This window comes from Argentina silus, assembly GCF_951799395.1.
Source record: "Argentina silus genome assembly, chromosome: 2".
Classification (NCBI taxonomy): Eukaryota; Metazoa; Chordata; class Actinopteri; order Argentiniformes; family Argentinidae; genus Argentina; species Argentina silus.
In genome coordinates, this window is record NC_139656.1 from 19,888,160 (window position 1) to 19,905,392 (window position 17,233).

At 47.4% G+C, this 17,233-nt stretch overlaps 1 protein-coding gene across 1 annotated transcript in view; it reads left to right on the plus strand.

Moving 5' to 3' along the window:
* Positions 1-14,745, plus strand: part of acsf3 (acyl-CoA synthetase family member 3) — a 30,635-nt gene extending 15,890 nt beyond the window's left edge. The window contains exons 6-10 of the mRNA XM_083688758.1: positions 612-709; positions 1,007-1,133; positions 11,591-11,725; positions 11,897-12,008; positions 14,008-14,745. Of these exons, the coding sequence (XP_083544884.1) occupies positions 612-709; positions 1,007-1,133; positions 11,591-11,725; positions 11,897-12,008; positions 14,008-14,125 (590 nt within the window). The 3' untranslated portion in view covers positions 14,126-14,745. The remainder of the gene's footprint in view (positions 1-611; positions 710-1,006; positions 1,134-11,590; positions 11,726-11,896; positions 12,009-14,007) is intronic.
* Positions 14,746-17,233: the final 2,488 nt, after the last annotated feature.

Here is a 17,233-nt window from a genome sequence, read left to right on the forward strand (position 1 = left end):
AGTTGGGCCTTCCCAAGGATCCCAGTTACCATTTACCATCTGGTAAATGGTAACTGGTTGTTTTTTTTGATGGCTGGTTGTTTTTTTTGTCGCTTGGCTGACAAAGTGGGAACGGAGTGTGTTTGACTGACATTGCCAATCAAGGCTAAAGTGGATTAGATCAATATAAGGAGATAGGCGATGTTTTAATCACGACTCGTCTGTCCCGCTCTTTATTGGGAGAGCAGAGACCTGTGAAATGACATGGCCCCCACAGTGTCACTGTGTCAAAGACAGACCTGTACTAAAGGTGTCCGCTTGCTGCTCATACAGCTTATCTATAGGACACACACACAGACACACTCTCTCTGTCTCGTTCAATTACACAGTTTCAGTATTTCCATTCAGTTGCCTGCATGTGTGCCCTCACACATGCATGTGAATGCATTTGGGTGGGGTGAAAAACAGATGGAGATTATAATTTAATGGTTGTATTTTTGTGTTGTTTGTTAATATTGTCATTTGCGGTTTATCCTAAACCATTAGTTTGAATGTTGATGGTGTAATTGGTCCCAGTGTGAGTGACTGAGGCTACTGTGTAGGTGTTTACCCCGGTACATGTGTTTGTGCAGGTGCAGTCGGACTCCCTCTTCCAGGTGTGGAGGTTCGCATCGTCATGACAAACACTATCAGCACCACTATCGCAGAGGGCAACAGTAGAGAAACTCAGGTAACGGAGGTGAACAAAGCTAGCTTGCTTACATAGCGGACATACACACCCTGGATGCTTCTGTTACAATGATGGAGTAAGTTAATGTGCACTTTTTCACCCCCTATAATGTTATGAAAGTTGGTAAAAGAATGGGCCAAAGTGACCTCCCACCCTCCCCTTCACCAAGCCCATGCATTTAGACTCCTAGGAAGGGGAGTGAACAAATGCTCATTTGGGGTAGAAGGTTAGGGAATGGGACAGCAGCCAATGTCTGTCTTACTCACTACAGCAGTGGCTCTGGTGTCGTGTCCGTAGGTCCGTCCGGGTTTGGAGGGGAAGGAGGGGGAGCTGATGGTGCGAGGAGCTTCAGTCTTCAAGGAATATTGGAACAAACCCCAGGAAACCAGAGATTCCTTCACCGCTGACGGCTGGTTCAAGACAGGTACAAATTATCCAGACTCCATTTCAAGGCTCAAATAACAAATGCCACATACTTTAGTAGTTGTAGTGTATGTAGTTTGCCTGGTGCAATGGAATGGTCCAAACTTTGCAAGCACATCAAGCAATCAATAAAAAAAATCAAGCATCAATACTTCCTGGTATTTCTATTTGACGTTCTGCTCAGCTGGTATTTATTTAACAGGGTCAAGGAGATCTTGATTGGTTGCTCATCATCAGGTTCAAGGAGATCTTTGTGGGCTCAGAATCTTGGACCGTTGGCAAGATTGAAAATGTGAGTGTATTTCACGTGCAACATATAATAGGTCTGCGATGGGCACACAGTCACCCACCCACTCTACTTACCATTCTCTCCCACACCACATGAGGCCTACACACACAAAGCACACTGTCAGAAAGAATTTTTGTCACATCCTGTTTCCTCAACGAAGGGGCTGTGTTTAAACATTGTCAGTAACAGAAAGTCTCCCTCCCTCCAGCCCCCGGTCCTGATGATAAATGTAGTATGTGTGTGTTTTTGGTGCTGTAAGGCATTTTTTTTCCCTCCCTAAGTGGTTGTGACTCCTGGGTTTGGGGGAGAGGAGAGGAGTGGAGCAGTGCAGTAGAGCTGTCAGTGGTGGATGAGGAGGCCCTCTCTCTGGCCCCCAAGGAACCTCGATTCACAAGAGCACTACAGGGAGGGTGTTTGGGGGGGAAGGGGGGGGTGATATAGACATGGAAAAGGGTTCAAGGATGGAAGGGAGAGGGCAAGACAGGGGCTTGGGAAGAGAGGGTGGGGGGAATGCTGGAGAAGCATTGAGAGAGATGGAGAGGGGAAATGCAGAAGGAGGACAGAGAGGAGAGAGGGAGAGAGAGGGGGATGGAGAGCCAGGCAGGGTGGAGTGGGTTTAATTGGCTTTAAGGGCTGGAAGGACAGAGTTCCAGTGCGCCGCACGCTGCTGTCACACTCCATTAGAGCCACTGGCCGGATAATGAGAGCCAGCGCAATCAGCTCCCAGCAGACCAGCCAGTCCCCCAGCCACTGCCAAGCACCCTGCCTGCCTTCCCGCCCGCCAGCTTCCCCCTACATGCATGCAGGCACATATACACATATGCTGTCTGCACAATCCTACTCACACATACATACACACACACACCATGCCTGCCTGCACGTGCGCACACATACACACACGCACAGACACCCATCCCCCAGAGCTCCCTAACCCCCACCCCCAGCACCACAGGAAACCTTCCTACTACTTCAGTAGCACTTCCCCCTCCCTCCCTCCCTCCCTTCCCCCTCCCTCCCTCCCTCCCTCCCTCCCTCCCTCCTTCCCTCCCGACATGCCCACTGCCTTACAGTGAGTCATAAGGAACAGTGAGCCTGTCAGATGGTGCCCACTTGTTTACTGTTTCCCCCCTATTTTAGTACACTGGGGGTTGTCAAATGCCAATCTTGCGACACTAGAATCTAACTGGTAATCTAACTAAAGTAAAACAATCCTCCAAAGTTGGCCTTCATTCACGAAACAGAAGCACCATCCAAATTGAGTAGGGCATAGCCATTGGTTATTCTCCCAACCAGTGCCACCCATAGATCCACTGAGCCTTCCTCAGTTGGGTTTTCCCCCTTCTAGGCCACAATTGAAGTGATATTTGTCCAGTCGTAATGCAAGGCATCATTGCCTGGGTACGAGGTTGGTAAAATGCTGACTATAACACAGTTTTTTCTGCCAATGTTAATGTAAAGATTTATGTAATGACAGGTCCACGTTAGTGATGGGGTGGATGAGAAATGTCAGGAAGAAGCTGGCTACGGCTAAGCAACTCTATTGATCCATTCACTTTGCATTGGCAGCACTCTTCACAATACTATATCACAGTCCAATTTATGGTTCTTTGTCACTCAATGTGAGTGGTGTGGTGAGGGGGTGAGGATGGGGGGGGGGGGGGGTTAGAGGCAGAGTGACTACCACAACTTACACTTACACTCACTACCAACTTCCTTTCTCACACTCTACACTTTTCACCCTCACACCTGCTCCCTCTATGACACTCTCCTTTCTCAACTCTCTTCCCCTCCCCCCTTGCCTTCTTCACTCTCACCTGAGCTGGCTGTCTCTCACCATGCCACGTCTGAACTTCCTCATCCTCCTCTTTCATTTGACCCTCAGAGAAGAAGAGAGAGAGAAAAAGAAAGAGAGAAAAAAGGAGAGAGAGAGAGTTCAGAAGATCAATATGGTCCCTGTTTGCCCGGCGGTTCCTTTAATTGCGTACGTGTGGCCCAGTGCAGCATGACTGGCACCTCTATGGATAAGCTGTCACCCTCTCTCTCGAGTGCTCACTTTCTGCTCATCTCCACACAACGTTTGTTCCCATTGATTTCCCTCACTTCCCTTTGTGTTGACTCTCTCATTCGCCCCAATCTCTGCCGCTCTCCGACTACTTCTCAGTTGCTCTGTTTCAGCTATCTGTGTGTCTGCAGGTTACTGGGGAGAAAAGCAGAGACCAATGCATCAGTATCCTTAACTGACCTAGAACTCCCACACACTCAGAAGTCAGTTTTTCCGGGAACATTGAATCCAGATAAAAAGGGTCCTGCGTTGTGTTCAATCCTGCTCCCCTCTTCAGATAGTCCCATCCTAAACTCATTGCAACTAGGCTCCTTCCTAGTTCGGAAAGCCTGGGGAAAGCAGAAAGTAGCTACAAAAGGGTGGAAACCCGTTTGAATGGAGTGACGCCTCACAACATGTTTAATCAATCAAATACCTTCCTTGGGCGGAAGCTCCAAAAAAACAGAAGCTAGCATAGGCAACAACTCTCTGAAAAATTGTCCTACCCGATTCACATAACAACAAGCAACCATTCCATGTGGGGGGGGTTCTTGGAATGTAACATCCAATTAAATAGCAAGCACATTCTCCCATCACTCCGTCCAGTTCAGTCTAAGACGGAACCCCGAATCAAAAGTTCTCCAGACCTCCAAAAGAGGTGAGATTTAGAGGTATGGCTACATGAGACTAGTCCTTGATTGAGGGATGACATTTCAAGCCAAAACTAAACCTAATGTCTCATGTTTATATGATATTTGGTTGACATATGTTCTTTCAGAAGTTATAAAACTAAGAAATCAAATCTAATTGGTGAACAAAATGAATAAGACGACACAGAATCATAGATCATATAAATCTAAATGAATGACCTGCCAGTGTCTAGCCTGGACCGCCAGTGGGGTTATAACACTTACCTCTCGACAGCCTTTCAGCATGTCAGCTCATGCCAACAGTGCTGACAACCACATAGCGTGAGGAATGCTGCCAAGGTCTCACATCATCATGAATTCATAAGGAACGTTGTGGATCGTTATCGTCGACTCTCTGTCTTCTTCTCAGACCGCTCCTCCTGCCTCCTTTCAGCTCTGAAATATTGACTGCTGTGGTTACATTTTGTTTTCACTCACTAGTGTTTGTCTGCAGGCTGCGTTGGTTATGGCTAATAAGGTTCCAGTAGCGCCAGCGCAGCCCTTAAGACTGGCCGGCGTAAACAAAGCCATTCGTTTTATTAGTATTAGCGCTTCACAGAGAGAGAGGTGGAGAGAGAGACTGGGAGAAGTAGGGTTCAGCTGGTCTCCACCGCTCTAGCAGGACAGCTCGCCTCTTTCCCGGAATGGATTATGCGGTGAAAAACAATAAATAAATAAATATATAAATAAATAAAGACGGCCGGGGCGGGAAAGGCATTAGCAATTTTCCAAATGCTGCGTGCACATACTTATGAATAATGGAGGCATCCTAAAAGTTGCCAGTGCTCGGGTAAGCACTGTTTGGGGACTGCACATTAGCCATGCTGCTCGTAAATAACAGGGCTGGTTGGATGTGTGGGCCACTAGAGATAGAGCGGAGAATGTTAACTAGGTGGAGCTCAGCTCATCTCTGGTCAGAGACCAGGGTGAATGTTAACTAGGTGGAGCTCAGCTCATCTCTGGTCAGAGACCAGGGTGAATGTTAACTAGGTGGAGCTCAGCTCATCTCTGGTCAGAGACCAGGGTGAATGTTAACTAGAATTGCTGAACAGGGCCTTAGCTGATCTCTGTCAGAGACGGGGGGAGAATATTAACTAGGAGAAGAGTGGAGCTCCACAGCAGCCCTTTGACAGAACCATGCCCATTATCACACTCACACGCATAGGAGATCACAGGCTTGTGACAAAGCACACCAAAGGTGGTGATTTGTGGGTGGGTGGGTGTGTGTGTGTGTGGTGTGTGCGTACGTGCCTGCGTGTGTGTGTGTGTGTGTGTGTGTGTGGGGAGGGGGTTTGTCTGTGAGTGAGTGCAATGCTGGTCATCTCATTAGTCATTGGGTTGTTTTCTTCAGGTGTTTCTGTTTATTTCTTGTGTTTCTTGTGTTGTGTTTGTCCCATGTAGTGTGGACGTGTGTGTTAAGCCATAGGTGTGCTGTGCTGGACATAAGTGAGTACAAGTGTGTGTGTTTTGTGCTTTGCTGTCAGTGTTAACCTCAGTGCTTAGGTGAGCCTGGCTGTCTAGAGGGTGTACAGACAGCAGTGGGGCTTATTTCCCAGGGAGCCATCACCAGTGATTTGAGAATTGCTTCATTGCTCCCAGCTGTGACTCCCTCCCTCCCTCCCTCCCTCCCTCCCCAATGTCACATTTCACCTCCGGTCCCAATGAGCTCACCCTCCAATGTCACATTCTCCTCTCAGGCTTGCCACCCACCAACCCTCTCTCCCAGTGTTACATTTCCCCTTTGGTTAGGCCACACACCTCCCATGACATTTACCAGTCAAGGTGTTGCCAAATGACACCCTGTGTACCCAAATACCGTGGTACAGGTATTGCTATTCTTAGTTGTAAGGACTTTTATGGTTTGCAAGTATGAAATATGAGATCTGACTGTGTGTATGTGTTGTTGTATTTTTGTCTTTAAAGAGCCTAAAGAAAATAAAGACTGGTGACAGCCCAAATCCATTTGGTGACCTACTCTACTTTGTCGAAAGTGACAAAGATCATTGATTTTGTAGTAGCCTAGATCTGCATGCATTGGCAGATGGATGGAGGCCGTTGGGAGAAGGGAGGATGCTGAGTGTTTTCTTAGCCAGGCTTGGGCATGACAGGAGAAAAGACTGAAGGGGTTGAGAGGGATAGGGGAGATAGGATAGAGAGAGAGAGCAGGCTAGCGTCTGTAGTGTCAGTAAGTGTGTTGTCGGTAGCTCCCGACTGCATCAGATTTGTGTGACAACACTAAGAACAGTTGCATGCAAACTGTACTCAAGTAGTTAGTGATGGCGCACCCCGCATCTCCCAGGGAGGTTATCAATCGTCAAGGTTTTATTTTGCTCGCTTTCTCGCGAAGAAAGCCAGCAACCACCAAGCAACATAATCACTAACATTAACATAAAGCAATTCTCCCCTTTAATTGCATTGTATTAAATAAATGAGATCAGTCATCCAAGTGCGAGGCGCTCCCTTGTACGATATTAATTACAAAAAAAGGAGCTGTGACAAAAAAGTTTAAGGATGATGAATAACATCAGAGTGGCTGATTTCTGTCAGCGGTTGTCTGTTATTCATCCTCATTAGCGGTTCCATTTAGCCACCAGGGTTCTAATGTATCCATTAATATTCATGTATCTTTAGTGTTTACTGTTGTTCTTCAAGAGTGATGGTGTATGAGCAGACCTGTTCGCCCATCACAGATCAGGTCCTCTGCTAAATGTGATAGTAGATGTTTTCACAGAACAGCGTGTACTGTACTGTACAGCGTTGTATAATCTCCATCCACTACAACGTCAGTTGATGCCGTCTTGTGTTTCTGCTGACTGGTGGAGGACTTGACGTCCTCTAACTTGTTTTAGTGATTTTTTCTTTTCTTTTCCAATTGTCTTGGTCTCCCTCTCCAGCACCTAGAGCAGTAGCGCCTGTAGCTGACGAAAGCGTGTGTGACGTTGGACGTGGCCTTTGTCATATGTCACACTCTGCCCTTTCCAGAGCTGTCTTTCACCACCCCCAACACCTCCCACACCTCCCACAGTCCTCTCACTGATTGTACCTTGAGCTCCCCCCAAAGTGTGTGTGTGTGTGTGTGTGTGCGTGCGTGCGTGCATGTGTGTTTTTGGTGTCTGTTTGTTTGTGTGTGTGTGTGTGTATGTGTGTTTTAAGAATGCTCAGGCTCTTGGCAGTGGCAACGCCAGCCTCGAAAGCATCACTGAAGGGGCAAAAAGAGACTAGGGCGACACGCTGTACGACCAGCCAGACACCCTGAGCCCTGGAGCAGCTAAAGGCACATTATCTCACACCACAGCAACGGGCCTGCTAATGTCTCTTGTCCTCTGGAAGACATCTGGAACTTTATGTGCACTCCATCCATCTATTCTTCACTCCATAGTTTTTTTTTTTTTTATGTGCTGCTGTGTGCCTTCATTTTTCTTTAATGCCCAAGAACGAGATGAAAGCCCAGTGCAATTAGGCTTCTTATCGTTTTAATTAAGAAAGCCACTCGTCCATATCTGCCTCCTCCGCCACAACAGTCAAAAAGATTGGGATGCCTAATGTGTGTGTGTGTGTGTGTGTGTGTGTGTGTGTGTGTGTGTGTGTGTCCTAGTAACATGCTTCCCAACACACACCCTCCCTCTTCTATCAGTCTGTTCTCCAATCACTATTCCCACTGGCCCCTCGCTCTGAACACGCTCTGTTCCTCCTCCACTTCCTCAAAGATGCAAGGTCACGACAACAGCCACCGTCAAGTGAGCATCAAGTCTTTTTCAATGTCAGCTGAAGAACGTTGTCTCTGTTGTTTTTCAACGTTTGTGTAATGTGTCTGTAGCTTAGAACCCCCACGCCCCTTAACACACACACACACACACACACACACACACACACACACACACACACATATAGAAACACAAAGAGCCATCATTGAGGAGTAAAGAGGGGTGGGTTTAAAAAGCTATGCATATATTCCCCCACACCTCACCATAGGCTGCTTATCTGTAGTCATGTAAAACACGCTCTCATTCTCCTTTGCCATTTACATGAGAACAGGGCTACACGGCTGTGACCAAATTATTCCTCAGCCTTCCTTCGGTTGTTTTTTTTTTCTCCCTAAAAATTAAGAAAAAGGGGAAGAGAAACAGTAAATACACTATAACCGGTGTACAACCAGTCCCCCCCCCCCCTCCCCTCCTCCTCCCTCTTCTTCTTCTCCTCCCCACCACCTCCCTCCCTTCCCCCCGTGCCCCTGCCTATCAGTGCAGAGCAGTGGTCTGTGAAGAAATTCCCAATATCTAAATTTACACACTGTATCAATCTTGTTTAATAGACTGGAAAGCTTATAGCTCCGGCACGGTGCCGGGAGAGAGGGCAGTGGTGATAAATTGCGCCGTCCCCGCGACAGCCGCCCGTGATGTATAATGAAATATTTATGATTTATCCCGGCTAATAAACTGAAATGAAGTGCGTGATGTATGGGAACAGATGGGCCCTCTATTGATGCTGTGTGTGAGAGAGGGAGAGAGAGAGAGAGAGCGAGAGGGAGAGAGAGAGAGAGACATTAGGCAGAGGAGGACACGAGAAAGATGGAGAGAGAGAGAGTGGGTAGGAGAGGAAGGAACATTGTAGAAAGAGAGGGAGAGGGCAAAGGGAGAGAAAAAGACATGCAGACAGAGGAGAGAGGGGGAGAAGAGACACTGGGAAAAAGGGGAGATGATAGAACGGAGAGTGAAGGAGGTTCACTGTAAGTGGACAGCAGGAGAGTGGTGAAAGAGTCAGGATGGAAAGATGAATGTACTTCCAAATGTGATATGATAGAGTGGGAAAGGGACCTAGTACCTATGCTGATTTTTTTTGGTAATGTCATGTGTCTTGCATACATTTTCTTCAGTATTTAGTTCACCTTGTCATCATATAAAATGGCCAGTGTATATGTTTGTGTATGTATGCGTGTACCAAGGGAGGCTGGTGGAGGTAGAAATTGGAGGACAGCCTCATTGTAATGCATGGATTGGAATGAAGAATGGTATAAAACACGTCTGTTTGATACCATTCCCCATTCCAGTCGTTGCATTACAATGAGCCCGTCCTCTGATTTCTACCTTCACCAGCCTCCACTGGTGTGTACATTAAAGCCACACTTAAATATTTGCGTACCATCAACCAGCATCGTGGGCCTCCAACAGAAATGTAAACAATAAAGCAAAGGAATCCCATAACACATGTCACATATGAATATGAAGTTGATGACTTTACTAATTTAATTACCTTTTTGGTGAGGTAAAAGTCAACAGAAAACTGATTGGCTGTTTCAGTGTTTTCATTTTTATTCCGATCCTTGCCAGAGGCGCATAACGCTGAATGACTGAATATATTGTATGAACAAAATGGAACTGATATTAATTAATCAGATGATATGTTGGGGGTAATACGTCTTTAATGTGCTATATCTTATGGGTGGTTGAGGTGACAAGTGTTCTGGTTTGAAGTGAGACTGAAGGACATCTGTGATGAAGGGGAATCTGACGGGGTGACCTTGTGGATGTACCACCTGCACCAGCCACTTGTCCCCCACCAGACACAACCCACCAGTCCTAAAGCAGGCTGCAACACAGCCCCCCACTTAACCCCTTGCACATACACACACACACACACATACACACACACACACTCACACTCACTCACTCACTCACTCACTCACACACAAAGCCTTCACAGTGCCTCCTCCTACCTCAGCTGGGCACTCACACTCAGTAATGATCCACCAGGACTCTCTACACCTCCCCTCCCTCTTTTTTCTCTCAGTCCCACACTCATCCACAATGACCCACTTCCCCTGCTCATCATCCCCCTAGCCCCAGCTGAGCCCTCACACTCAATAACCAGGCCCCACACCTGGCTGTCTCCCCACACCCCAGCCCTCAGCCCCCGCTCCTCTCCTCACACCAAGGCTGCCTGGTCCTGTCTAACTGCCTGACTGACTGACCTCCTACCACCCCCCCCCCCCCCACACACACACACACATAGTTGCAGCACTTGGTGTCCTGCATAGCTGTGCTATGGGGTCCCAGCTCCAGTGTGACAGACAGTGTTTCAGTCTCCTCTGCCCAGGTCCTCTCCACCACCCTGGGGCATGCCTGATAGGCGGGACACCTCCACTTGGAGAAGTGTTACCTACTGATGAGGTGTCGGGTGGCCTGGAAGTCAGGTGGTGTGGTCAGGTGACCTGTTGGTGTTCCAACTGATGTTTTGTATGCCCACGTGTGGGGGTGGTGGATGTATATATACAGTTTATGTTTATCTGTTTGTATACTATATCTGTCAGTGTATGTTCTTTGGGTGTGTATTTGTTCGTGTGTGTGTGTGTGTGTGTGTGTGTCTGTCTGTCTGTCTGTCTATCTGTCTGTCTGTGTGTGTTGTGCCACTGAGACCGCCCAACACCTGAGCTAAGCTGTGTGCTGCTGATCAGTGCGTGGGGGAGGTAATTAAGTGGAGCTCCAGCTGAGCAGCTCTCAGCTATTTGCCCAGGAGATAGAGGCAGAGCAGGTTCAATACTGGTTATTATTAGACCTGACAGGGGACTGACTGTGTGAGCAGCCATTGTACGTGTCTGTAGGGTGGGGGGAGGGGCAGGCAGAGAACCTTGGATATCTGGATATTATTGCCATTCATCTTCTGATTTTTGGAGCTCTCAGCAGCTCTAGGTCTTGGCGGCCATGTTGGATGGTCTTCCACAATCTCCCAAAACCAACCCTAAGCCGCTATGCACTTACAGAGATTACAGAAAGTATTTGATAGGCGAAGTGGAATTGTTGCTTATTATCTATCAGAGGGCAACATTTAGCGACTAGCATCTTGCTTCTATCACTTCTATCTCCTGTATATGACCCAGTGCTCTGTCCTAGTGAGTAGGCTACGGTTCAGTCAGGCTCTGTTACACCACTTCTGGATTGCATGTATTACTGAGCGTGTAGTCAGTGTGTACCTTCTACAGTACACTTCTACAGTGGACCTTCTTTCTGGAAGGGGATTAACAAAAAGATCTCGCTCCCACAACTCCTGATCTCCAACACCCAATTGTAGTCGACTGTGTTGTTGTGTTTGTTTGTTTATTATTGTTTTCTTTGGTGCTGTAATGGCAACAGGTGGTGTGGAATAGTGCGCTTGTTCCATCCATCATTCCGAATCTCCTGCTAGTTTGATTCTTCTGCATGGATTATACGTTGTCACGCCGACTGGCTCCCCCGTCATTATCATATTGGAGGAAGAAAGAAAGAAAGAAATACAGAAAGAATGAAATTAATGAAAAATGATTTAATACATGCAGATATGCAGAGAGAAAAAGTAATAATTGTTGTTTTATTTATTTATTTACATAGATATTTTGGTATTTCCTCACTCATGTATTTATTAATGTATATATATTTATGTGTGTGTGTCTCTCTCTCTCTCCACAGGGGACACAGCTGTGTATAAGGACGGGGTCTACTGGATCATGGGCCGCACCTCTGTCGACATCATCAAGAGCGGAGGCTACAAAATAAGCGCCCTCGAGGTGGAGCGCCACCTGCTGGCCCACCCAGACATCACAGGTAGCTTGATTTGTTTTGATCAACGGTAAACCATTCATGGCTCGTCAATACTAATTGGTTCCGTTTGAAAAAGCATGAATTACCCTATGGGGTTAATTTTGGATGAAAGGCGTGACTAGTTGGGATTTTCAGGGATTTATCCTAACATTTGGTCTTCTGGTCACCCCTCAGATGTGGCAGTGATCGGGGCGCGGGACGCCACGTGGGGACAAAAGGTGACAGCGGTGTTGCAGCTGAGGAGGGGGCGGAGCATGACCCTGCCAGAGCTGAAGGCCTGGGCCAGGTAACACACATTACTGAAGAAGCCCTTATCCTCAAGCATCCATCCATTCAGGAAGACATTAATGTTTAGTTCCCCAAGGAGTCATCCAAATCGGTTTATACTTATTGCTCCTGAAGCAATAGCAAGCTCACTACAAGAGAGAGAGAGAGAGAGAGACTCCACTCATTTAACTGAAGGGTCCAAGGGCAGATGTGGACTGATGAGGGGAGCTGAGGAAAGAGGGAGGGAGGAGGAAAAGAAAAAGACAGAGATGGAGGAAGTGTGATGGAAGACTCTTTGTTTCTGTCTTCTGTCTTTTTTTTTTTTTCTTCTTCTAAATGTCACTCGTGTTTTTACTTGCCTCCAACAGACACTGGCAGGAGACACATGTCCCTTTACTGTAGACTGGCTCAGAGCATATCTCTCTCCCTCTTTTCCTCCCCTCTCTCTCTCTTTCTCTCTCTCTCTCTCTCTCTCTCTCTCTCTCTCTCTCTCTTCTTCTTTTCCTCCTCTCTCTCTTGCTCTCATTTTTCTTTTTCCCTACTCCATACTCTATTCCTCCATCTGTCTTTCTTTCCCTCTATCCTTCTCTGCCCGCCCCCACCTCACACCGGCTCTCCCTCAGTCTCCTCCCCTGAATATGTTGCTTGTGTGTGTGTGTGTGTGTGTGTGTGTGTGTGTGTGTGTGTGTGTGTGTGTGTGTGTGTGTGTGTGTGTGTGTGTGTGTGTGTGTGTGTGTGTGTGTGTGTGTGTGTGTGTGTGTGTGTGTGCGCGCATTCATGCATGTTTGTGTACACTGTCTGTGTGTGTGTACAGTGTGTGTGTGTGTGTGTATGTGTGTGCGGCGTGCGCGTGTGCATGTAGGTTGTCAGTAAACAGCCGTGTGGCAGGGCTCTGGGCTCCATATGGCGCGGGGGCGCGGGGCCCAACTGCTGTGCCCTGCTGGTCCTGCATGGTGGATTAGCAGCACTGTCTGCCAGTGAACTAACCCTCCTCACCCACGGGTGCAGCCTGAGGACGGGCAGTGGCAGCACACAGCCCAGGAAGGGCCAGAGGGAGGGAGGGAGAGAGAGAGAGAGAGAGGGAGACATAAGCAAGAGCATGGATGCTCAGTCCTCAGTGCCCTGGCTTCAGCTGTCAGTCTTTATCTGTGTCACGCGCTGTGTTCCTCACTAGCTTGTGCACACACACACACACACACACACACACACACAAGCAGATCCTTAGAGAGTTGGGTGCATACGGACATGAACAAGCCCCATTAGAGAGAGACAGAGAGACAGACAGAGACAGACAGAGACAGACAGACAGACAATCCGCTGCATCCACATGTATGGATAATAATGCAGAGGGGGGAGAGAGAGAGCAGCTCAGAGACACATCTGCTACAAGGGACAGAAAAAGCATGATTTATTATTATTCTCCAAAATAAAAAACTATACAATAATAAAAAAACCTTCAGGCCTCAAGACTCAACATAACAACCATGCATTCAAAATGGAAAACATTTAATTAGCTCTGCCTTCTGGTTTTGCCTTTATTATTTGTTTTTATTTCACGCTGATTATATTGTTTTGTATTAACCAAATAGGAAATGTCTTGAAGCATTGTCTGAGTGATATTACTGAGAGGAGAGGCGCTCTAGTGCGCATGAAGGACATTTCCTTATCTCTCAAACTGAACCGCCAGAGGCTCGGCCTTTGTTCCACTGAATTAGTTGTTGTGTACATATGCTAGAACTCTCTCTCTCTTTCTCCGTTTTCTCTGTGTGTGTGTGTGTGTGTGTGTGTGTGTGTGTGTGTGTGTGTGTGTGTGTGTGTGTGTGTGTGTGTGTGTGTGTGTGTGTGTGAACCCTTATATTCCTGTACTGTAAATGCTCATGTGAAACTACACAGACACACTTTGCATTTGAATCAAAGCATTTTGAAAGTTTCTCCATAATGTCAGACAGTCTGCTTTTTCATATAAGGAATAAGTAAGCCATATTTGACCTGTTGCCTTCTCCCCTGGTGTGTTTCAGAGAGCACATGGCCTCATACACCATCCCTACAGGCCTGGTCCTGGTGGACGAGATGCCCAGGAACCAGATGGGCAAAGTCAACAAGAAACAACTGCTCAAACAATTCTTCCCCAGCTAGGAGAGCCTTTCCTGTTCCATAATGTCACTTCCTGCCATGACACGAGGCATGTCCATAAGAGAAGGGACCCTTATGAGTCCCTCATAGGCACGGAGAGGATGGAGAGGAGCCCAGGGAGGGTCCCTCAAGTGACTGACCCACCACACCGTTGGCAGCAAGGTCTGAGGAAGAATGATGAAGCCTTAATTTAGGACTATAACTAAAACACTTGGGCCTCACTCACCAAGCTTTGACTTAAGTCTGCCTACGGCTTGGCTATGATACCAGATTTGTGTTTGATTTAGCTTGGACTTTAGGGACTATTCCATTGGTTCCATTGCTCTAGGGAAACAAAATCAATCGCACCTTCCTTATATCTGTACCTGCATGAATGTACAGTATTTGACATGTATTTGGCTCTTGTATGTGTGTCCGCCAATGTTGGACTGTTCACTGATTATGTTCAGTCAGCCACTTACAGTCAATGTTTTGTGTTTCATTGATCACTACTCTAGAGAGAGATTTAGTTTGGCTGTCCTGGAAAGGTACAAGTTATTATAGCAGCAGCAGATATCCTTGGGGAGAGGGACATAAGAAGGAGAAAACACTCTTGAATTCTTTATCATTTTAATCCAGACAGATGCCCATCAATTAGCAATTAAATTTATTTTTATGTAATAAAAATATGAATAATGGAAATATGTTTGTGGTGTTGTGTATCGATTACTGTCTAAATCCTTGTTTTTTATTCAGATGTAAGAGCTGCCTCTCTGAGTGTGTGTGTGTGTGTGTGTGTGTGTGTGTGTGTGTGTGTGTGTGTGTGTGTGTGTTTAAGTGAGCTAGCTTGTGTGTGTGTGTGTGTGTGTGTGTGTGTGTGTGTGTGTGTGTGTGTGTGTGTGTGTGTGTGCGTGCACACGGTCACGCGCTCGTGCAGCTGTGGTTGCACAGGTGTGATGAGAGCCTAGAGGCAGAGAAAGGAGAGTCTCTAGATAGAGGACTGTTGCCACAGCTGGATGCTCCTCCATCCTCCTCCCTCCCTCTCTTCCCCCTCAGGCCACTGTCAGGAGTGAGGAGTGACCCGGCCAGTGTTTGACACAATCATCTTCTGAGGTCATGGAGGGATATAGTGAGCATTCCCTCTCCGCAGGGTGCTGGAAGTTATAGAGGAAGTGTCTATACTAGGTAGGTAGATAGATACTGTAGAAGATGAGAGATAGGTAGATGCTGTAGATAGATACTGTAGATAGATACTGTAGATAGGTAGGTAGGTAGGTAGGTAGATAGATAGGTAGGTAGGTAGGTAGGTAGGTAGGTAGATAGATAGATAGATAGATAAGATGAGAGAAAGATAGAGACCTGTATCAAGATAAGAAAGAATTTGCAAAAAAGTATATATGACAAGGAAGAGAAATCTATGATAAGGAAGCTCTCTAGGCTTCCCACCATCACCCAGTGTAGGAGAGGAATGCAGCATGTGTATGCACAATGTTTTTCTCAGTGTTTGCATCTTGGGGAATTATCTTGTATAAATTATCTTCCTGTATGGAGCCAGCTCCCTATCAATTAATCACTACAATTACCCTGTGTGTGCCAACCAGCACCAACCAACTCCCTGATGCCACTGGGATGCCAACCTGGGTGTCGGACTACCCGGGTCTGAGCTCTGGCAACCTGCCAACACAGACAAGGCATGGAGAGAGAGAGAGAGAGAGAGGGAATGGAGGGAATGGAGGGAATGGAGGGGGCCACTGAGAGAAACTGGAATAATACAAGGATGGAGGAGTAAACAGACACAAGCAGTAAGAGAAAGGGAGGGGGAGAGGACACACACACACCTCAGCCCACAGTCACCAGAGACCTGATTAAGAGAGCAGAGCTATCGATCTGTCGACTGGCAGGCCAGAATGGATGTGCTGGAGCTGGGAGGACGGCAGGAGAACCCGTGGACAGGCTAGGGCACCACCCCCACCACCACCACCACCTCCCCCCCTAACCCCCCCCCCCCCCCCCCACACACACACACACACACACACACACACACACGCACGCCACATGCCATGGCTGGTGCTGAGCAAGACAGTGGACAGGATGGGCTCTAGTCTACACCCAAGTAAGAGAGGGTGTGTGGTGATGGTGTTGGTGGTGGTGGGAGGGGGCTTACTGGTGCCCTTGGACTGCTCTTCTCCCCCCTCCCCACACACATACACACACACACACCACTGGCTGCCTCCCCTCCCTGTGTGTGTGGCTGCTGGAGCGTAGTGGTGGAGGTTGTCTGCAGATGGCTGCTTATTGGGCCCCAGGGTCCTGGGGGGAGGGGAGGGGGGAGTGGCACCAGGGAGGTGGGGGGGGGGGGGTGCCGCCGCCGCCGCCTCGTTTGACTGGGCCCGTCTCTCTCTCTTTCCTCCACGCCTGCCATGAATATTGGTGGAGCTTCACACAGACACAGAGAGAGAGGGAGAGGCAGCCAAATGCCATCGCAATCTATCTCTGAATTCCAATTAGCCAGGGGTGGGGGGGGGGGGTATTGAAACGGTGTCGGCTTTTAAAGATAAATCCCGCAGTTCAGTATTGATAACTCACTAATTGAACGCGGTGTCTGAGGTTTTAGGTGCTTCGAGTCATTCAGCTGAAGGTGTTTTCTTTTTTAAACTTGCCTTTTAACAGAGTCTTTTTTTTCTTCTTTCTTCTTTCTCAGTCACTCAGGCACATGAAAGTAATCCGTCATAAATGATTCAGGGAGAGAGAGAGGTCCACACACTGGATCCTCTTTGAACACTCACCGCACAGTAAACAGCTCTCTCAACGTTTGAAGTCATTTTGAGATATAGGGAAAAAACTACAAAGTCTAAGGTCGAGGAATGGGACGTTTTTAATACCTTCATAAATGGTATGTATGAAGAAAAAACAATGACGAAAAAACCCTGATACGTTTGCGGGCTGTTTTCTTTTTTTTTGGGGGGGGGGGGGTTTCTTCCCTTCATACATTTAAACAAACACACTTTTGACAATCACAAAAGGGTTGTCGTCAAAAGAACAGTGCCAGTGCCCGGGTGCCAGGCCAGTGGGTAATTGATTAACATGACAGGGTTCATAAATGTGGGCATAAGATTGAGGGATGGGGAAGAT